General features: G+C 52.1%; 1 protein-coding gene across 3 annotated transcripts in view; it reads right to left on the bottom strand.

Annotated features, from left to right (window-relative positions):
- Positions 1-823: 823 nt before the first annotated feature.
- Positions 824-22610, bottom strand: part of Camsap1 (calmodulin regulated spectrin associated protein 1) — a 59235-nt gene continuing 37448 nt past the window's right edge. For 2 of the 3 annotated variants that reach the window (XM_076845106.2, XM_076845107.2), the window contains 13 exons: positions 16514-16653; positions 16320-16416; positions 15885-16062; positions 13470-13561; positions 12904-12988; positions 9824-12239; positions 8709-8845; positions 8016-8224; positions 7733-7835; positions 6640-6755; positions 5999-6117; positions 2255-2549; positions 824-1330 (listed from right to left, as the gene is read on the bottom strand). In XM_076845106.2, coding sequence (XP_076701221.2) covers positions 1311-1330; positions 2255-2549; positions 5999-6117; positions 6640-6755; positions 7733-7835; positions 8016-8224; positions 8709-8845; positions 9824-12239; positions 12904-12988; positions 13470-13561; positions 15885-16062; positions 16320-16416; positions 16514-16653 — 4007 coding nt within the window. In that variant the 3' untranslated portion in view covers positions 824-1310. Of the gene's footprint in view, positions 2550-5998; positions 6118-6639; positions 6756-7732; positions 7836-8015; positions 8225-8708; positions 8846-9823; positions 12240-12903; positions 12989-13469; positions 13562-15884; positions 16063-16319; positions 16417-16513; positions 16654-22610 lie in introns of all 3 variants that reach the window. The other variant, XM_076845108.2, reaches the window with a different exon arrangement.

Here is a 22610-nt window from a genome sequence, read left to right as displayed (position 1 = left end):
GCAACACACTCAGAAATGGCTCAGAGGACACAAGGAAGATGGTCTGTCTGTGGCACACACACATGCACACACATGTGCACATGTCCTCACACACACACACCCTCACATGCGCATACACCTCTGTATATACACCTATGCACACACCCCATGCCCACACACACACCCCTACATGTGCCTGCACACCCTCGCACCCTCGCCCAGGCATTTCCATGTGGTCTGTGGACAATGGGCCTCATCGAGCTCCTTCTGTCTAGACTCCAGCCTCTCTGTCCCCAGGCTTCTGTCACTACCAAGTGCCAGCACGCCATTAGGCTGCAGGCTGAAACACGGACACACTCTTGGTGACCTGCACGTGGAACTGAGGTACCGCAGGCACTCAGGAAGCACAGGCCTGACAGGAGCCCCGCTGGGGCTAACTCAAGGGGCGCATCACCTCCCTGCCAGAAAGGCCTGGCATCACCCACTGGGCATGCCTTGGGCCTGAAGCTCCCCCAACAACGCAGAGGCTGCGTACCAAGGACCCGTACCCCCCCACACCCCAAGCAACGAGGCCTGACCCCTGGCATCCAGAGACGTCAGACACGGCAGCGGGGCCGTCCTGCAGACAGGACGCTCCGTGCATGGTGGAGCACCTCCAGGAAGCCAGTTCACCCAGGAGCTCCGCAGGAGGCCAGGGGAAGCCAATGCCCACCCTGCACTGGGACGGGGTTGGGGCGGGGGTGCATACGGCTCACTCTTCATGACATTCCAGGGCTCTTTCCAATACAAAGAGCAACATGAACCAAGGGGACAGTGGGGAACAGAGCACACGTGCAGAAGCATGTTGACAGACGTCCAGACTTTAATCTCGGCACGGGCTGCAGTCACTCCACAGCAGTGCAGGGCCCGGCACGATATTTACACAGTCGGAGCAGGCCATGTTCTTCTTCAAAGGATGAGGAAACTGAAGGAGGCCTGGGCTTCCCTCTCTTGTCCCGTACCATGTCAACCTCCTTTCTCTGCACACGGCTCCGTCACCTTTCTACCTAACACTGTGTGACAGTTATACCTGTCTCTAACTTCTTCTATTATCGTCAATTTTTTTCTGCAGTTCAAGATAGATTCAAGTAACACTCCCAAGAAAATATGTGCAAAACTAACGTAAGTGGCTCCAGGATCTTCCGGCAGCTGGTCCGTCACACAGGTGTCTCTGCCGCGTGGCACAAGCCGTGGCTGGGGCTGGGATGCACCTGCTCCCCAGGAACGTCTGCTCTGGAAAAGCATCAGCCGCCACTGGGACCCATGTGGAAAGAACCCAAAGCCACTCCACTTTACTTGAGTTCTGGAATAACTGCAAATAACCACATAATTGCTTTTAAATAGGCAACAAGACAAAGTCACCACCCTCACCTGCCTGTACACCCTGCAGAGCATGCTACTCCTCAAGCCAGAGCGCGACGGCAGGTACAGACGTCACACCACCACAAAGAAAGTCTCGGCCCTGTGCAGCATCTCAGGAGAGACCCGCTCAGAGGGACAGATGCGCTAACTGTACCAAAATCTGCTTTTATTAAGTGAACAGACCACCAGCCCCTACCCAGCGTCACCGGCACAGCCCCTGCTGGCCCAGCACCACCTCACAGCAGGCCAACACCAGCCAGCAGTACCCGGCCATCCGCACGGCCGCCTGTCGCAGTCGCCATCTCCACGCCTGTAAAGGGTGCCGCAGAGACTGACTGCTGCTTTCAGTGCCTTTAGTGGACTGGGAACCTCGGTAAGCTTCTCTGAGCAGCAAGGAACAAGGACTTGTTCAGACATCTCAGGACTGGATGTAGAGGTTGGCAGTAGAACAATCAATAAATAGACAACTTCTCAAATAAAGACTCCACACGAGCTCCTCTCAGGAAGACATTCACACACCTAACTGCAGAGCACGCCTGCGCTGGCCAACTGGAGGGCAGCAGGCGGCATGTGGAGGGGCAAGCGAGGGGGACGCACACTGGAGACCTCGCCGCACGACGTCCCCATCTGAGGGCCGTGTTGGTCAGCAGGGACCATAGCAGCTGCCACTGAAAACAGGGCACGTACGCCCCCCTCTGGCCCTCCCAGCATACCCTGTGCGTGCAAGGAGGTGAGAGAGGGCTTCCTGTTGTAGTCTAAACACCTCTGAAAAAAGATCAGTGTCTCTGCACGCTTCGTACCCCAGTAGACGGAACAGTAACTACGGATCCCGTCGGCATGTCCTCAGACCCCGGGCTTCACTGGGGTCACTTACGAGTCTGGTTCTTCTTTGGCACTGCGGGCCGCTTGGGCTGCCACAAGTGGTTATGGATGGTGAGTGCGTCCACGCTGACGGACATGGTCTTGGCTGGGATCAGGTTGAACTGTTTGCGGTCCGAGCTATATTTGTATAGCTTGTCGATCATCTTCTTGGTGATGCTCCTGGGCCCCGTGCCGGTGAGCTTGCAGATCTCCTCAGTGTCGGGGTAGTAGCAGTACAGTGCCCTGAACTGGCAGCCAGCGTCACGGAACAGAATGATATAGTGGTTGGCGTCACACTTCTCCAGCTCCTGCCGTGAGAGGAAAGGAGAGGCACTGAGCACAGCTGGCTGCAGTGCCAGGCCCAGGCAGCCCTCAGCCCTGTGAGGGCAGCCCAGCCAGGCCACACCCGGGGCCAGGCTGCCTGTGTGGAGTCATGCTTGTCCACCCAGTGGAGACCCCACTGAGGAAGTCCAGATGAGCAAGGAGAAGGGCTCCCAGGACGGAGGGATGACCAGCCCAGATGACCTTGGCCAGAGGGAAACGCCCTCCAAACCCAGTGTGTCACCTTGCACGGATGATGGCTGGGTGAGAGGTAGGGGGCGTGCAGGGCACACTCGCTGCTGGGAGGAACAGCATGGCACAGCCACTGTGGAAGAGGCCACCCTTGGACAGTGCTCCACCCCGTCACACACAGAGGAACAAGAACAGGCCCACGTAGAAAGCCATGTGCAAACGTCCACACGCACTGTCCACCAGAGCAGAGGCAGAAGCCACATAAACGTGCAACGCCGACGGACAAACGTGGTCCCCCCACAGATGCAGTGTTTCTCAGTCATGGAAAGAAATACTGTTCTGAATAGCCCACAACACCGGCACACCTCAAACCCACACGCTGCTGGACACAGGGACTCGGGAGGCCAAGGCAGGAGGGCAGCAAGGTCAAGGCCAGCCTGGGCAACTTAGTGAGGCCTGGTCTCAAAATGAAAAACAAAAAGGGATGGGGATGTGGCTCAGTGGCAGAGCACTTGCCTGGCACGCTTGAGGCCCTGGGTTCGATTCTCAGTACTGTAAAAAATAACTAAATAAGAATGAACTACCACCTCAAAGTGTGCAAGGGGAAAGTAGCTAGACCCAAAGTTTTCCAGAACAGGCAAACTGTGAGATAGGGCACCAGTCGGCGGCTGTGCTGGCTTATGAGTAAAAACTACTGGATCATACTCCACTGCAATGGGCAAGAGCCTGGCCTTGAGCAAGCCTCTACCACCAGGCCACACCTGTGCCCTGTTTAAACATTCCTCATTTTGAGACAGAATCTCGCTACAATGCCAGGACTGACCTCAAACTTGCAATCCTCCTGCCTTGGCCTCCCGAGCTGCTGAGGTCACAGGTGTGGTCACTGCACCCAGTGGAGGACACACTTTAAAAGGTGGATTACACACCCTGTGCACACCAACTGCATCTCAGTGAAGCTGTGACTGAGGAAAAGATCCCAAGGCAAACGCAACAGACTGCAGGGGCCTGCTAGGTGCTTATTATGGCCTTCTGAGTTCAGACAAGCGGTCAGGGCTTGACAACCTTTGAAACAGGACCTCTTCCTGCTGAGCCACGAGCATGCCTACTGTTCAGCAGCTCCCAAGGCGTGGCCCAGGGCCCCTGAGCCCTCCTGGCAGCTCTCTGGCACACCTCTGCTCATTGGCTCCTGTGTGTTACAGTGGTGGCTGCCCAACGCCACATGACATGTGCGGGTGCAACAGCTCGAGAGAAAGGAGCTGAGATTCCTGCTCTGCATACACGTGAAGGTGTGAAGCAACGCTTCACTGACTTGTTATTATGTCTACCTATTTTGCTTTAGGAAAGGTATTTTCTAAATCTATGGGGTCTCAGCATATAACATGTTTACTAAATAAATTCACAAACGTTCTTAGAATGTTCTTGGAAAAAGCGAAATCTAAATCTATGTACAATAACTGATTTCAACTGCACAATCTCAGAGTTTCAACAGGAACAGAGTTGGATGCCAAAAGGCAGGCCGGGAGGGGGACTGTGGCCCTGTGCAGGGCAGCGAGACCCCGCAGCAGCCCTCAGCGGCTCCTGACACTGGCTGGAGGGGGCTTCCAACCTTAAGCTGCAGGTCTTCATGCTGGCCCTGCCTCCCTTCTGGAGTCTGAGGCTCTGTTGTGATCGAGGCAGAGGGGGCGCCTTATGTCCAGCCTGGACAGAAGCTCTCTGCCCTGCCGGACACACAACCCTCAGGCACTACACCTGTGCTTCAAGGAGGTGAGTGTCCCACATGCCCTGGGCAGGCAGGCCTGGCACACCAGCTGTACTTGGAGGTTGGGACCCTGTCCGTGTCTTCCGCCACCCCAGGCTGCGACGGGAGCTGAGGCACCAGTACCCTGCTGGAGCATCTCTGAATTTGGAGTGCCTCTTTTGCATGGAAACAGGCTCAGGGAGAAATGCCTCGGTCACAGGCCACTTGTCTCTACTCTCACGAGAAAGGCTTGAAGGGGCAGGGGGTGGCATGCACCAGCCCAGATGATCTGCTATTAAGGAAGGAGCCTCCCTCCTGGGCTCACCAACCCACACCCCCTTGCGCTACTGAAGCGCCCAGTTCTGAGGGTGGGCGGGCAGCTTGCAAAGGCTTCTTTCAGAAGCCCTTGTTCCACAAGGTCAGTGACCAACAACCGTCAAATGCGCCTGAGGTGCGGGGCAGGGGTTCTTGGTACCCGCATCTTCCTGGAATTCCACTCCCGCCATCTGAGGAGCCAGGCAGAGCTCACCCTGACTTCAGGAGTCTGTTCCCAAACACCTACTGGGCACACAGCTGGATGCAGGGAGGCCTTCCAGTCAGCCCAGTCAAGGCAGCACCCACCTTCCTGGGCCCCAGGCTCTCAGCCAAGACCTAGGGCCCCTCTCTCAACCACCAGGCACTGCGGCTGACCCGGGGACTCCCAGCACCCAACCCTGAGGCAGCCTGCTTCTTATTTTTCCCCAAGTCCTTATCAGTTTCTGACCTACAGCCCTCAAGCCACCTGGGGCTGCCCTGGCTTCGTCAATCAGCCTGGTGAGGACCAGGCACAGCCACTTGCTCACACATGGCCTGTGACAGTCTTTGTTGCAGAATAGGCAGTGTGGCCAGAGTCACCACAGGACCCCTCCTCAGGCAGCACCTCACTTGATGCACCTGTCTCACAGGCCACTGCTCAGGGTGCAGCCTGAGCCAAGAACACACTGGGCAGGGCCGGCCCATCCTAGCACACCTCCCTCTTCCTCCACCCCAACGGAAAGCTCCCCACTGCGAAGCACCAGCCACATCCTAACTAGACCTCTACTTCCACTTGGGAAGGCCACCATCATCTCCTATGAGATGATGGAAGCCATACTCAGGAGGCTGAGGCAGAAGGATCACAAATTTGAGGCCAGCCTCAGTAACTCAGTGAAACTCTCAGCAACTTAGACCCCGTCTCAAAATAAAAAAGGATGAGAGGAGTAGCACAAGTCAAGTGGTAGAGTATCCTTGGGCTCAATACCTAGAACCAAAAAAAAAAATAATAAAAGAACCAAAGCCAGACCCACTCTAGCTGCAGACTCTAGGAGGTGTGTCAACATGGCAACAGCGACCAGCACTTTACCGGAACCAACTCTCTAGTTCTCAGGGTCCCGACCACAACCTGGGCTCACAAAGCTACATGCCCGCCCTCCCTGGCTGCCCCATAACCCACAAATAGCTCACAGCCACCGTGCGGCTGGCGTTTACCTCCAATATGGAGTTTTTGTGAGGCTCGTTCACCTTCCCGGCCAGACAGCAGTGGGAGATGGCATTGTGGATGATGGGCTTGTTGGACTTGCTACTGGGCTCCTTGAAGAGCTTGGGACCTAAGAAACCAGACCAAGATTTGCAAAATTGAAGTTCTGAGACACAAACACATGGAAAAGAGCAGCAGCATCGTGGACATGCACGCATTCCAGAAAACGGGCAGTGAGTACTGCTTCAAATCGATTTGAGAAGTCCCATTTGTGAGTTTGAAATGGTAGATGAAAGGTTAAAATGATTAATACCTATCCACTTTCTAACTTTGGGTTCGTTACTATAAAAACGATAAGCTCAGGAGGTAATTTTGAAGGCCTAAGGCCCCAGGTGCCAGGCTGTGTGGTACCTGCCCTGAGCACCACTCTGAAGGCGGCTGGAGCCAGCACTATGCCACTGCAGGGCAGGCCACGGGAGCTGGGCCAGGGGCTTCCCTAGTCCACAGGGCACTTCAAAGACACCGAGAGCCACACAGCTGTTACTCAGTAACAGGAAAACACCCTCAGACACAGGAAGACTGGTATTCTATAGAATGCCAAGCCAAAGCATGTGGCTGCATGCACAGTGACCTCAAGTACTGTGACCATCACCTGTGTACTCGGCCACTGAGGCCAGGGAGGAAGCTGCCGACGCCGTCTCCCAGTCCCGGTCTGTGCTCCTGCTTGGGTTACGGCTCAGAATGGGCAAGGCTTCCAAGGACTCCACTCTGCAAACAGAAAAGCACACAGGGTGAGGCCAGCAGAGCTTCGGCCTCCCTCCTCCCACCCACACTCAGCACATGGCCACTGCACCTGTCAGCCTGGGGCCCATCAGAGGAACCCTCCACAAAGCCAGGAGACACAGCAGGCACACACATGAACACAGGAACACCACAGGTCACCCCTGTGGCTCACGGGACCCAGGCTGCCCTGCCAGGCATGGAGGGGGCGCCAGGAGAGGAGGGAGGGCCCTGGCTCTACAGGAAGCAGCACCACATGGGGGGGAGCGAGGGAGGCTCCAAGGCTGGGCAGACACGTTCAACGATGTCTAGGTGGGCCCCATGTTGCCTGGACAATCCCTCTAATCACAAACGGGAGATGTTAACAGCCAGTGGGAAAACAGCTGACACCACCTTAACGATCCAAGTAAACTGACGGGATCAGGACCCGCCCGGCCTGCTGCTGGAGGAAGGCCTCACACGAGCTGTTCCACCCCAGAGTGGGCGCTCGTGACCCATCTGCCACAGGAAGCAGATGGGAGCATAACTGCTCAGAGTCTCAGAACATCATGGCCAGAAAAGGTGAAGGAACTGTCCCAGGTTAAAGGACACTGAAGTGCGATGGCATCGGCACAGAGGCAGACTGGGCCCACTGATGACAACTGGATGCGGCCCGTGGGTCAGGTAAGTGCTGGCTTGACAACTACATGTGGCAGAAAGACACTCGGTCCTGGAAACCAGTCAAGCTTGCTGAGACACAGGGTGCCGCCCTGGCTCACTCCTGGAAGACTGGAGAACGTGGACACACACGTGGGCTGGGGACAAGGCAGGCCAACGCTGAGTCACAGAGCAGACAGCTGTGCCAGGCAGGCGTGGCTCCTCCACCACAGCCACCCTGCTGTAAACTTGGAATTCTACCAGATCAAAGCGACAAAGCCACTCTCACCCATTTTCCACCCAGAAGCTCCACTCTCCCAGCTCCTTACCGCTGGGAAGGTGTGCCTCCTGAGTGAATGCTCTCGGGCTCCGTGGTCGCTGCAGAGGCCAAGGATAGGCTGGAGCCAGAATGAGTCTGGCTCAGGTTATCCGCTGCAGAGACGAAGCACAGGGCAATGTGCAGGAGCGACCGACTGTGGGGAAGGCCCAGCCACCCGACAGGCTGGGGATGCCTGGCTGCCTCCACACTGCTGGAGGCTCCCAGCACCCTGCCTGGCTTAAGTGCTCCACGCCAAGCACAGCTGCAGGTGGCAGATGGCAGGGGCTACTTACGGGTGGAGGAGCACTTGGTCCCAGAGTCACTGCAAGACTCTTCCCGGTGCACAGACTTTGGGCGCGGCTTTTTCGGCTTCGACCTGGGTTTGCCGAGCCCTTGCTCCTCTAGGATCTGCTGCTGCTTCCTCCGCAAGTACTCCTGCTTAATGAGCTCTCGCCGTGCCTTCTCCTCCTCCTTCCGGATGCGGTCCTCCTCAGCTTTACGCCTGAGAGCCAAGGTAGTCCCCCACAGCACTGAGTGACAGGGGTCCCAAACCACGCCCCTCCTGGACCTGCCTCCCACACAGGGGACCCAGGCTTGTGGCTGGGCATCTCTAGGGCCCCTGGAGCTGAGAAAGCCAGTTTCCACGGGGGCACAGTGGTCAAAAGGTGAGCCCTGGACCAAGCCTCTGGTATGAAACCGCAGCCCCACCAGAGCGCTGGGCCACGGGCAACTTATTTGCTGCACCACATGCTAGCGGCCTCGACATTAAAATGGGATGAGCACACAGCTATGGGGCTGTGATATGACTGAAGACCCTCACAGACCTGCAGCAGGGCCAGTGCCTTGAGCAGGGACAGCATGGAGAGCAGCGAGGCAGCTGCAGGGCACTACTAAGACTGGGGCTTGCCAGCCTTGATCATCCCTGTGGCTCACGGGACCCAGGTTGCCCTGCCAGGCACAGAGGGGGCACCAGGAGAGGAGGTTACCGGGCTTCATCCCGCTTGAGCTCCACCTCTGCCTCCAGCTGCTGTTTCCGCACGCGAGCCTCCTCGGCCTTGCGCTGCTGTTTCAAGAGGAAGGCTGCCCGCTTCTTGGCAAGTTCATCTTCTGCTTTCTGTTCGTCCTGCACAGGCGTCGTCTGGTGGTCAGTGACAGTACAGGAAACACCCGGAACTGCCTGGCCCAGGCGCACCTCAACACATAGTTTTTTATTTTATACCGGAGATTTAACCTGGAGGTGCTCTACCATTGAGCCACATCCCAAGGCCCCCACATCCTGCAGCATTTGTTGTTTTTTTTTTTAAATTTTGAGACAGGTTTTCACTAACTTACTTAGGGTCTCAATGAATTGCCGAGACTGGCCTTGAACCTGCAATCCTCCTGTCTTAGCCTCCCGAGCCCCTGGGATTACAGGCGTGAGCCACACCTGGCAACCCAGCAGATTTTAATACACACTTAGAAAATTTTAACGCTACCCTAAAACTTTTACTTTTGAACTAAGAAATAAATGTCCTTTATAGATTCCTGACACAACTAAAAAAAAAAAAAAATGCTGTTCAACAGGGATTCACAATTGGCCACCTTTCCAAATGCCTTGCACAGCTAGCCTTGAACACTATTAGTAAATTTCCAAACTGAGCTAACACCCAAATTAACTGTGTTTTCATTTTAAAAGCACAAACACCAAATAAAGTGTGTGTCTGGTGCTGCCCGAGGACTGCACTGTCTGGTCTCAGGAAAAGTAGCCCCAGCGTGTCTCTCCTCGCCCCTGGGAAGATGCTGCAGAGCAGACGGAGGTAATGGGCATGCTGCAGAGCCTCTCTGCTGCCCAGGTGCTGCCCAGCCAGGGTGGGCAATCCCGCCTGCAGCTGCCAACCATTTCTCCAACTGTTAAAAACAGCTGAAAAAAACACACTTTGTGATACACGAGAGTCAAACCAGGTTCACAGAAAGTCTCTGCATGCAGCCCTGCTCATCTGCGTCTCCGTGGCTGTTTCCAGAGCCATGAGCCCACAGAGCCCACCACGCTCCCCCCAGGGCTCTTGATGCACCTGCCTGAAGCCTTTATTCTTGCAACACAGCACAAGGGCCACCAACTCACCTTAAAGAAGAAGCCAAGCCCAGGCTTCTGGTCACTGTCGCTGAGGAGGTCCACAGAGCCCGTGTGGCCAGCCCCCTCTCCATCCTCATCGGGGGCCTGTAGGTGGGACAGGTCCACCTCAATGAGGCTGGCCTTGCTCCTCAGTGGCTCTTCCCCAGTAACGTGGTCGCTCCCTGCGGGGTCGGAGGAGCGCAGCCCTGCCTCTTTCCCACTCGTGTCCACGGCTTCTGTGAAGTTCATCTGTTCTGACAGAACATTTGCCTCTTTGCAGGAGGACAGAGCCAATGTCCGCTGGTTGCTTTCATCATGAAGCCTATAACTGTCCAAGAGACACTTCTCAGGAGGGTTGCTGCCGGGGGCTGCAGCACTGTCCACGCCCGGGTCAGGAGGTGTCCGTGGGTGATCACCAGAGGGGAAAGGTCGCAGATGTGGGAGGGTCTCCACGCTGGGTGTTGGGGTCTTGCTCCGAGAAGAGCCCTGCTGCCTATCCTTTGGAACCTTCAGCTCAGCTGGTCTTCCTGAACGGGAGCTCCGGCTCTGGCCCAGACGGGGGGGTTTGCGGTGACCAGACACCCCAGTCGGAGAAAGCGGCTCAACGAAGTGGATTGAGGTCTTTACTTTTTGGTCCTGAGAGTTATTTTTAGGGCCTGGCGTTGGTACCGTGGGGGACTTCATGAGGAGCTGCTCCTGTTGCTGGGAGATCTTCAGAATGGCCTGCTGCAGCGTGCTGATGGTCTCGTTCAGCTTCTCAATGGAAAGGTCGCATTCGCTCAGATCTCCCACCTCGCCAATGCCATCCTCCAGGAGAGCAGCAGAAAGCGCTCTGCCCTTCTCCCCGTCATGCACAGCCGTCAGGTCTTTGGGCTTATGAAGCTGGACAAAAGCCAGGCTTTCTCTGTCTATGTCCTGAGACTCACTAAGATCTTCCCTCTGCTCTTCCTTGGCGAGGAAGTCTTCTGACTTAGAAATGCCACTGTCAAAGTCCTCGCCATTGTGCTGAGCGTACTCCTTTGCAAAATGCTCTGGCCTCAGTGGCTGAGGGGCACCATCAGCCTTCCCCTTCTTCACCACGTGCAGGAAGGCGGCCTTGCCCAGCTTCAGGCGCTGCCGTGCAGACAGGGCCTCCATCCTCTTCTTCTGGGTCTCTATGGCCCTGCGCTTCTCCTCCAGCTGCATGTGCAGCTGCACCAGCTCAGACGCCAGGAGGCTGGCAGGGTCCCGGCTATGCCTGCCTGGGCTCTGCTCTCTCTTCTGCCTCCACGTCGTCAGAGGGGCTGGGCAGCTTTCCGATGCGTCCGGTGTGGTCTTCTGGGAGCTGCTGGTACTGGACTTGGTTTCACAGCTGTTGAGTCTCTGGAGCTTCCTCTCAGCAAAGCTGGTCATCTTCACGCTTCCACTGGCCATGGACACGCTGCTGAGCTGAGAGGCAGTGCTCAGACATGGGCTCGAGCGGCCACTAGCATCATCTTTGTCCTCATGCTCCTTCACCTTCATGTCCTCCTGCAACTTGGCTGACTCCTCTTCTCCGGCGTACCTAGCAATCACCACGGCAGGGTCCTCACCAATGAAATCCTGTTCCACTTCCTCTAGGTCTCCCACGTCAGAGTCAGAATCTGGCCTCAGGACAGCCCAGGGCTCCTCATCGGGGGTGCCAGGGCTTCTTGGGCCAACACATAACCTCCCCTCTGTGTCTCCATCAGCCCTGCCTAGGTGAAGAAAAAAGCCATCGGCAGACTGTCCCTGAGACAACGGATCCAATCCGCCAATGGCCAGAGGGCCCCCATGCACTTCTGTAGCTTCTGCAGACCGCAGTCCCCGCTCTGCAGGGTCAGTGCTAGCAGCAAGCTCTGAGCACGGAATTGGGGTGAAAGTGCTATTCAAGTCACGACGGCCAGTCGCCTTCTTCCGGGCAGCAGGTTGAGGGCCCTCAATGGGCCTCCTGGGCACAATGCTCCGAGGTCTCCCTTCCCCTCGCTCATCCTCCTTGGTGGTGGTCTGCTTCTCTTTTGCCGGCCTCAGCACTGCTGGCAGCAGGGGCTCCAAGAAAAAGCTGTCAGGCTTATTCTCTAGGGCATCCACCTGCCTCTGGGGAGACCTGGCACCTGCTATTAGGCCTGGGGCCCGCGGCGAGGCCCTGGGGCCTTGCGGGTCCACACAGTGGGGAGACACATCTGTCCTGATGATGGCCACCAGCTCCTCATCCTCATCCTCAATACTAACATTGCTCAGGAGGCTCCTCCCATTGGTCTTCCCAGCTGTGGGGCAGGGCTGGTTCTGTGGGGTCAGATGAACAATGCTGGATGCCAAGCTGTCCTTGCTGATAGAGCGCGCCAAGCTGATGCTGTCACCAGAGCCAAGGTCCACATCACAGCTCGTAGCATGGTGTAGAGCAAAGGGTGTTGGCTGGGACACTGGCCTGAAACGCAGAGGAGAAGCCCATTGGACATGCCACCACATACCCCCGAGACCATGTGACAGTCTGGGGCAGAACTCTAGTTATGAAAAGAATATAAACCTCAAGTATAGGGCACCTAAGTAAACTCCTCCCTGGAGAAAAGAGAACCAGAAACAACTGTAGCTTAGTGATTCTGAAACCTTTTTGTCCCAGACCCCTTTAATAATCATTAAAAATTACTGAGGACTCCTAAGAGCTTTTATTATACTTGTCAATATCACTCTGTTCATCATAGTATAAATTAAAACTCCAGGATGCTCCAAATGCTGATGAGCAGTCACTACTGTGACTATGACAAGCCTATCACAAGCCTATGACATGCAAACTCCCTGTTATCAGTGACATGATTTGATCCTATGAGCCTTTATGCCGGCTGGCAGGACCCTCACACCTGACTGTCGTGGCACCACGTGTTACATGGCCACCGGGAACATCCATATGCACCCCATGAGAGAACAAGACAAAAAGGGCGGTCAGCACCTGGCACCACTATGGAGATGACTGGGTCTGTGAGCTCTCTGCAAGAGTCCTGGAGGCCCTTCAGGGGCCTGGAAGCATTTGGAGAACTGCAGCTTCAGTCCCATGAACACCCCAAATAGAAATGTATCATTTCAAAGTGATTCACCTGGCTTTTTTTTCTGGCCACGCTACTGCCGTACCTCGTGGCTGGCCATCGACTCGGGTTAAAGAGTTAGATCGATGTCGCTGGTCTGCAGTTCGGAGGAAACAAGCAAGTTCAGCATCAGTGACTAACTGTGCACCAGTGGAAGTTCTTTCAATCAGCTGCCACTTCTCCAGGAAATGACGCCTAACTCACAGGCCAGAGCTGCTCAAGCAAGCAGACCATCAGAACAGTGCCACTTTCAACAGTCCCAATGATGAGTCATGTATGACTGAGGAGCAACCAGCCCAAAGCACAGACAAAGACAACACTGGGTGACTGTCAACAGCTCCTACTTAGGCGCGGCACACCAATTCAGTGGGTGCCACATGGGATTTATTAGATTATTGGCACTGTAACTATAGGATAATAAATTCTAAGACATATCAATATAAATTAAAACTTGTTCTGCCAACATTGACTAAAATCACTACACCAGAATTAGATGATTCAGTTTCGAGGAACATTATTTTACTCAACAGTAGCAAGAAGAGGTGGCGAAGGGGCTGTGGAGGGGACTGTGCTCTCACCAGGGCTGTCCTCTGCCTGTACTGCTTTCTGCTGCTTCTGCCTCAGTGGCAATAAAGGATGGGAGGGGCTAAAGGCAGAAGTTCCTTTCCCACTAAATGGAAAAAGAATTTGAGAAAAAAAAAAAAAAAATCACTAGTTAATCAAACTTCAAGTTCCAAATCAAATGCACATAAAAGAACAAACCATTATGAATTCATGTTAAGGAGTGAACAACTTAAAAGTTCTCTGGCAAAAATTTAATTTCTATGAAATTGAACCAAGAAAGAATACCAAGAACTTCAAACTTGAGATAAAAATCCACAGCTGCAAACAGGGATGTGGTACTTCTGGTTACAGTGTGTAACACAGCCAGTTCCCAAGCCCCCAGCAACACTCAAGCACACGGCCAGGTAATCTTTTAAGACAAGGAAAAAAGAGAAAAAGCAATTGCCTGAAAAAGATGACTTTCAAAACTACACATTCTTGGTTCAGTGAAAGACCATGAAGATGACCGCACCATATCCAACTAACTCAGGTGGCTCTGAGTGACCTGAACGGGATCCCACACCCAGAGAAGCAGGGGTGCTGTACAGTCCTGGTGGCTGAGGACATGAGAGCCATGTCCACCAAGAGCTCCAGAGCTGCCCGCAGCACTTCCACTTCTGCCCTACAGTCCAGAAAGGCGAGGGGCAGCGAGAGGTGAGTGTACAGCTGTGCTGTGAGGTGTGCCTCTGAAGAGCCCCGTAGGTGCAGGGAGGGCACTGGTCAGTGGGCACGGCTCCCAGCAGTTGGAACAGGGCAGCTACTCTGGCTATTTCACTCTCAGGAGAACTTGGACAAGGGAGAAGTGACAAAGGTAAGAGCAAATTGAGTCCCCTGGCCACAGCTAAGAAGCCTACAGACACAAAGGCAGGGGTCATCCAGGGTCAGAATAGAGAAACACAAGAGAAACACAAAATGGGGGCGGGTGGTGGTAGAGAGGCAGGAGAGAGCAAGAGGGAGGGAGAGAAAGACAGCGGGAGGGGGTGGGAGAGAGTTAGGGAGCAGTGTGGCTGCCAGCAGAATGGCTGGGGGTGCAGGGGTCCCTGAGGAGCTGGGCAGGCAGGGGAACACCTGCCCAGGGCTGCTCACAGCTCCTATGGCTATTAGCCGCCAGCCCAGTTGCAAAGAGAAACAGTTATTAGAGTGTGCTGCAGGAGAGATCCCAATGAGCGAAAACCTCAGGGTGCACAGGGAGGTAGAAAGTAGGCCCACAGCGTGCACCCATGACACCCAGCACCCATGAAGTCTGTGTGCACACACACACACTGCTGATGTGGGACTGGAACGTGGAGAGGCGCATGGAGAAAGGACACCGGTGCCTCAGCACAGATGTCAGCCAGAGCGCTCCACCTCTGCTCCAGGAGTCCGTCCCAGGCCTCACAGCCCCACACAGAACACAGCAAACCCCGCCCTGAAGAGCACCAGGGAACTGCCTCGGCCTCCAAGGACTCCTTCCTTCTAACTCAACTCTGCAGCCCAAGACAACAGAGGTCTTCATGCCACACAGCCCCACAGAATCACTCAGCAACAAGCTCTGGTCAAAAATCACTCTAAGTACTGCTGTACTCTTAAAGCCTAGCTCAATCTCCACGTTTAAAAACTACCTTCTGGGCTGGGGTGTAGCTGAGTGGTAGAGCGGGTATAGCTGAGTGGTACAGCGCTTGCTCAGCCTGAGGGAGGCCCTGGATTCCATCCCAGCACCACAGAGTAATAGTAACAGCAATAACAGACAATGACAGGTGCGTCAACATGCTCACACGCCAGGCACAGACTCCCTCATCCTGCCCTGCAGCTGCCAATCTGCCCCAGATCCACTCAGTCCAGTCAGGTGCTGATGACCAAAAACACTTGAAACAGCTCTGTTTACTGTCTCACCAGAGCCAAGTTAATTGCTTGCTGAAATTAAAGAAGCAAACTGATATTCTTCCTGGGTAGGTCTATCTCTGAGAAAACAATTCACAGTACTTGAGATGCAAAGAGGATTTCATTCTTTATATATTCTACACACACACACACACACACACACACACACACACACATCCTATCAGACTCTGCAACAAATCAAATTTAAACTGTCATTTAATTCTTCTACTCTTCAGACCATACTAAACTATATGATTTACTGTGGACAGAGCTGGAGAAACACCTATGCTGTGGACAGCACCAGAACTGGAAGCACGGGCTTGAAAGAACTAGGCACCAGGGCCGGCAAGAGGCTGGCACCATTGCTGGCCTCTGGCCAGAGGATCAGGGCAGGAGCACAGGCTGCCACAGCTACTCTTCTGTGCTTTATGTACGACCTATTGAAAAGATAACTTTAATTAAAACTTCGGGCGACGATGAAAAGGGAAACAAGATAGTGAATTAATTCTGGAAAGCACAGAGTGACTTACAGACACTCAGCTTCTTCGGGATGGAGGTGGTACCTATGCCCGCCTTCGGCTGGTGGCTGAGTAGGTGGCGGCAGGTCAGCGGGGCTCAGTGCAGCAGGGCTGCCCAGGAAGCTGCGCTTGGTTGCATTGGAGATGGGGACAGGAGGCCGGCTACTTTTCTGCTGCAATGCCGTTTTAGCTGCAAAAATAGCCATTTTTCAGAAATATTCATATTATTCATGGTTACTTAGAACATAGCAAGAAGCACAGAAAACTACCTGCAGTTTTTTGTTGTTGTTCTTTTTAGATACACATGACAGTTGAGTATATTTTGACATATTATATGTTCAGGGAGAATAGCTTACTCTAAGTAGGAGCTGGCCAACCCGTCTGCCCTTCACAGGGTTCTGGGTAGGCTGCTCATGCCTGGGCATGATGGTGCAGGTGGTCACTCACCATCTTTCAGCTCCTGAACATCCCTGGGCTGGACGAAGTCTGGCTTGACATTCTCAAACCACCAGAAAAGCTCAGCAATGAAGACCATGAGGTTTGGCTGAAGGGAAGAGAGGCACACCGTGAGCCCTCATGAGCCCTGTGAGCACTGTGAGCACGGGCGCTCACGGCCTTGAGACGGAGAGGGGCCACCTCACCTTGAGCACCAGGGGCGCGTAGAGCATGTCTTCCAGGGTGAGGTAGAAGCACTTGCTCAGGTGCTGGTTGGAGAACTCCCTCAGCAGCCGGATGTTGTACAGGCTGTCGGCCAGCGACGGCACCTCCTTCAGACAAATGTCTAGCAGACACAGAGAGGCAGTGTTAGCGCTCTGCCCCGAGGGGGTGCGCACAGGTGTGACTCTGAACAAAACCACCTTGTGAGTAAGCTTTACACACGACAATAGACACAGGAGGAAAATGCTCAAGGAAAAGCGATGAGATGGCCAACCCTACGCATCCCACAGAAACCCCGAGATTCCAAGGGTGGTCTTCCACTGCGCTCTCCCCTTTGAGTTTTTGAGTTTGCAAAAGAGCCTTGCTGCATGTGGCTAGAGAATGGCAGTTTCCTTTGGCAATGGAAACCCTGTGCACACGCTCATGTCCAGGTGGCAAGGCGTGGGCAGGGAAAAGCAGAAAATCCAAACTATTAGAGAAGGTCAGAGTCCCCAGACCAGAAGATTGCACAGCATACGTCTCTTCCATGAAACAGAGATCTTTGCTGTCACACTCAGGGGAGGCCAATGCAGGATGTCATGCCCTCAATCAGTAAATGCAGTATAGGCAAGGATTCCCTAGGCCACTAAAAAGGAAACTCTGAGACAGTGTCCCTTGTCAAGACTGTCCCTTGTCCGCCTCTGCTTTGCTGTGAAAGTCATGTTAAAACAAAGGAAGTGCTGGGCTGGCTCTCAGAGGCAGGGCACGTGCCCAGAGTGCACCAGGGCCTGGGCTTCATCCACAGCACCACAACAAACAAAAAGCCCCAAGGGGATAAAAATTTACTCTAGGATGTAGGCTCTCTGTTCACCTCACAGATTGTTTCTTTTGCTGAGAAGAAACTTTTTAGTTTGAGTCCATCCCTTTATTGATTTTAATTGGTTTTAATTCTTGCGCTACAGGAGTCTTGTTAAGGAAGTTGGGGTCTAATCCCACATGATAAAGATTAGGGTCTACTTTTTCTTTATTAGGTGTAGGGTCTCTGGTTTAATTCCTAGGTCCTTGATCCACTTTGAGTTGAGTTTCGTGCATGGTGAGAGAAAGGAGTTTAATTTCATTTTGTTGCATATGGATTTCCAGTTTTCCCAGCACCATTTGTTGAAGAGGCTGTCTTTTCTCCAATGCATGTTTTTGGCGCCTTTGTCTAATATGAGATAACTGTAATCATGTGGGTTAGTCTCTGTGTCCTCTATTCTGTACCATTGGTCTACCAGTCTGTTTTGGTGCCAGTACCAGCAGTTTTTGTTACTATTGCTCTATAGTATAGTTTAAGGCCTGGTATAGTGATGCCACCTGCTTCACTCTTCCTGCTAAGGATTGCTTTGGCTATTCTGGATATTTTATTTTTCCAGATGAATTTCATGATTGATTTTTCTATTTCTATGAGGAATGCCATTGGGATTTTGATTGGAATTGCATTAAATATGTATAGTGCTTTTGGTAGTATGGTCATTTTGATAATATTAATTCTGCCTATCCAACAGCAAGGTAGATGTTTCCACCTCCTAAGGTCTTCTTTGATTTCTTTCTTTAGGGTTCTGTAGTTTTCATTCTATAGATCTTTTACCTCTTTCATTAAGTTCGTTCTCAAGTATTTTTTTTTTTTTTTTTAGGCTATTGTAAATGGGGTAGTTTTCCTCATTTTCTTCTCAGAGGATTTGTCACTGATATACAGAAATGCCTTTGATTTATGGGTGTTGATTTTATTTTTTTTTAATATTAATTTTTTAGGTGTAGATGGACACAACACAATGCCTTTATTTATTTATTTATTTTTAATGTGGTGCTGAGGATCGAACCCGGGTCCCGCCCGTGCTAGGTGAGTGCTCTACCGCTGAGCTACAACCCCAGCCCCAAGGGTGTTGATTTTATAACCTGCTACTTTGCTGAATTCTTTTACTAGTTCTAAAAATTTTCTGGTAGAGCTTTTTGGGTCTTCTAGGTATAGAATCATATCATCAGCAAATAGTGCTAATTTAAGTTCTTCTTTTCCTATACCCCTCATACATCAGATAGAGCACTAATCTCTAGGGTATATAAAGAAGTGAAAAAGCTAAACACCAAAAAACCAAGAACCCAATCAATAAATGGGCCAAGAGCATAAACAGACACTTCTCAGAAGAGAATATTCAATCAATCAATAAATATATGAAAAAAATGTTCATCATCTTTAGCAATTAGAGAAATGCAAATCAAAACTACTCTAAGACCATCCCACTCCAGTCAGAATGGCAGCTATTATGAAGACAAACAACAATAATTGTGGGCCAGGATGTGGGGAAAAAAGTACACCCACACATTGCAGGCGGGACTGCAAATTAGTGCAGCCAATATGGAAAACAGTATGGAGATTCCTTGGAAAACTTGGAATGGAACCCCCATTTGACCCAGCTATCCCTCTCCTCGGACTATATCAAAGGACTTAAAAACAGCATACTACAGGGACACAGCCACATCAATGTTTACAGCAGCACAGTTCACAATAGCTAAACTGTGTAGCCAACCTAGAGGCCTTTCAGTAGATGAAAGGATTAAAAAATGTGGCATATATACACAATGGAATATTACTCATCAATGAAAGAGAATAAAATCATGGCATTTGCAGAAATAAAATAAGAATAAAATCATGAATGCAGTCGGAGAAAATAATGCTAAGTGAAGTTAGCCAATCCCAAAAAAACAAATGTTGAATATTTTCTCTGATATAAGATGATTGACTCATAGTGGAGTAGCGAGGGGGAACATGGGAGGAATAGACGAACTCTAGATAGGGCAGAGGGGTGGGAGGGGAAGGGTGCGGGCAGGGGGTTAGCAATGATGTGGAATGTGATGGACATCATTATCCAAAGTACATGTATGAAGACATAAATTAGTGTGAACATACTTCATATACAGAGATATGAAAAACTGTGTTCTATATGTGTAATAAGAATTGTGATACATCCCACTGTCATGTATATAAAAAATAAAAGCAATTAAAAAGGGTGGGGCTGGGATTGTGGCTCAGCAGTAGAGAGCTCGTCTAGCACATGTGAGGCCCTGGTTCGATCCTCAGCACCACATAAAAATAAATACACAAAATAAAGGTATTGTGTCCAACTACTTCTGAAAAATAAATATTAAAAAAAAAAGCCCCAAAGAAGCTGGAGCACTCACCTTGGGGCTGGGTAGAGTACTGGGGATTTGATCCCGAGGTACTCTACCACTGAACCACAACCCCAGCCCTTTTATTTTTTATCTTGAGACAGGGACTTGCCAGGTTGCCTAGACTGATCTCAAACTTGAGATCTTCCTGCCTTAGCCTTCCACCCTGCTGGGATTATAGGCATACACCACAACACCTGGTGCTAACTCATTTGAAATTAACTTTATTTCTAAGTTTAAAAAAATGTTCAAAGGTTTACAAGTATGTACAAATTAGATTGTTTTTCAAGACCTTAACTGGTACTTCTGAGGTCTAGGTATTTAGTCTAAGGATGGGTGCTGTCTGTCACCACTGAGACTAATCAGTCTTCCCCTCTCCCTGCAGAGTGCAAGACCCTCCCTGCAACAGCAGCCTACAATCTCTCTTCTGGATTCTGTGTGCATGTCTTTTGTTACAGGTGACTATCCCTGAGCAGGGCCATGCCATCTTAGCTCACAGAAAGTTAAACAAAAGTTGGTGTTCACAGAACAAGTGCCCATGTTCTTGTTCTTTAAAGTTAACCTGGCTAGGGCCCAGGTGCAGCTCAATGGGACAGTGTGCCTAGCAATTGTGAGCTCTGGGTTTCACCTAGCACTGCAAAAAACAAACAAACAAACAAAACTTGGCTGAAATCTGGAACAATTTAAGCAATGAAATAAATGAATTAAAACCACTGAATTAAATAAAAATCTATAAGGGCATAAAGATGTATTCTGAAACGTGAATAAATAAGCCTACGGGCAAAGGGCGGGCTTCTAGGAGCAGGATGCTAGTGAACACCACACAGTGGCAAGTGGCGAGACTGGACCAGACCTCTGATGAGAACTGGGGTTAAGGCCCCCCCGCCTCACAAGCCAGTCACTATGAAGCCAAGTCACACGGTCAAGTGGGGAAATGCAGCCCACCAGGCCAGCACTGCCAAGGCCACGGGGGCAGCTGTGCTAGAGGGACCTGCCCCACAACAAGGTCACACAAGCTGAAGGCAGAAGCCTGCAGATTCAAGGGAGCCAAGGGAAACCAAGGACCCAGGGGGCCAGGAGTGGCCTGCAATGCCCCTGCTACCCAGTGACACAGCACAATGAGTGGGGAGGCTGGAGGCATAGTGCACAGAGACCATGAGCACTGCCTGAAGCAAGCTCACCAAAACAAAGCGCTCTGCCTGGGCCCCCCAGGGACTGCAGAAAGTCCCACTGCCTGCCAGTGTCTGTGAAAATACAGGTATTTATTGGATTGGCAATAAATCTGCAGAACACTCTGGAGAAATCACACTTCTCAGGCTTTGACTCGTCACCCAAGAAAGCGAAGTCTTCTTCCAAGCGCCACAGAAAAGCCTGTGGTTTTTTTCTTCCAGTTTTTAAAATACTTCACACTTTTCTTTCACATCCCTTTTGTTGGCTTCACTCCCGGTTCTGAACAGTTCTCCCTGCGTTTTAGACAGGACATTCGTACTGGGCAGATGCTGACGGGGTTCACTGCCACCCAGGGAAGGTGCCATGAAGGTTAAGCCACATCTCCAGCAGGCCAGAGCTGCTCCTTCTGGGAAGCCATGTGAACGCGCCTGGCTGCTGAATCCTTGCCGTCTAGCACCTTATGCAGGATTTCCCATCTGTCAGACAGGAAAGCAGCCCAAATGCCCCTCAGGGGCACAGGAGAGACCACTCTATCCCTAGTGTCAGGGTAAAAGCTCCTCTTAAAAAAAGCCAATGGGGGGGGGTGCTGGGATAGAGCTCTGTTGGTAAAGTGTTTGCCTTGCATGCACAAGGCCCTGGGTTCAATCCCCAGCACCACAAAAAAAGAAAAAAGAAATCCTTAGGGGATATGGCTTCATTGGTAGAGTGCTTGCCTTTCATGTACAGGGCCCAGGGTTCAATCCTTGCCACCAAATTAAAAAAAAAGGGGGGGGGGGCTGGGTGCAATGGCGCACGCCTGTAATCTCAGCAGCTTGGGAGGCTGAGGCAAGAGGATCATGAGTTCAAAGCCAGCCTCAGCAAAAGCAAGGCACTAAGCAACTCAGTGAGACCCTGTCTCTAAATAAAACACAAAGGGGTGTGGCTCAGTGGCCGAGTGCCCCTGAATTCAATCCCCAGTATCAAAATAAAGAACAAGCTTTTAGTTTACATATTTTTCTTTAGAACTTAAAATTTTTTATTTTAATAATTTATTATTTTGCTATTGAATTTGCTTTAATTTTTAAATTTTTCACTTTTAACATGTTACACAAAGTCTTAAAACACCACGGAGAATTTTTTTAAGCTTAAAAGCGACTCTGCCTCCCAACCTGGCATGGAGGGGCAGACTACACCCACTGTGCCAGGCCCAGGAGGAGGGGCATCTCTAAGGCCCCCTGCAAGGTGGTGGTCAGCTCCAGAGGGAGCTTCCCTTCCCGCAGGTTAGCTGCACAGCACCTGCTTGGGTCCTGCTGCAACTGCTCCGGGGTGATCTGCCTGCCCGGGTCTACACGCTCCCTGCGGGGTGCTCCAGCCTGAGTGCTGGTGCTCCTGCAGCCTCCCTCCTCCCCTCGACAACAGACCACCAGAGCCTCTGGCTCTGGGGCACTGTGGTGTCCCACTCCAGGACTGCCACTGCTGTCTTCCCACTCCGTCTCATGGGTGTCGGCCTGCGTGCTGTGGCCCTCATAACCACGAGGCCCTGTGTCCTTAAGCCCTGCCAGTGCACCCTGGGCTTTCCCCAGCTGGCTCCTCTGCATCCTCTCCTCCTCTCCCTATGCCCCCCTGTGAGCTTCCTCTCCCTGCCCTCATGATGTCTTTGGCTCTGCTTCTGGGAGAGTTCTTCAAGTGTGTCATGCAGCTTATTAGTGAACTCTGACATTTCAGCAGCCAAGCATGTCCCTTCCCAGA

The sequence above is a fragment of the Callospermophilus lateralis genome, chromosome 2 (assembly GCF_048772815.1).
Source record: "Callospermophilus lateralis isolate mCalLat2 chromosome 2, mCalLat2.hap1, whole genome shotgun sequence".
In the NCBI taxonomy this organism is placed as follows: Eukaryota; Metazoa; Chordata; class Mammalia; order Rodentia; family Sciuridae; genus Callospermophilus; species Callospermophilus lateralis.
This window is presented reverse-complemented; position numbering and strand designations above follow the sequence as displayed.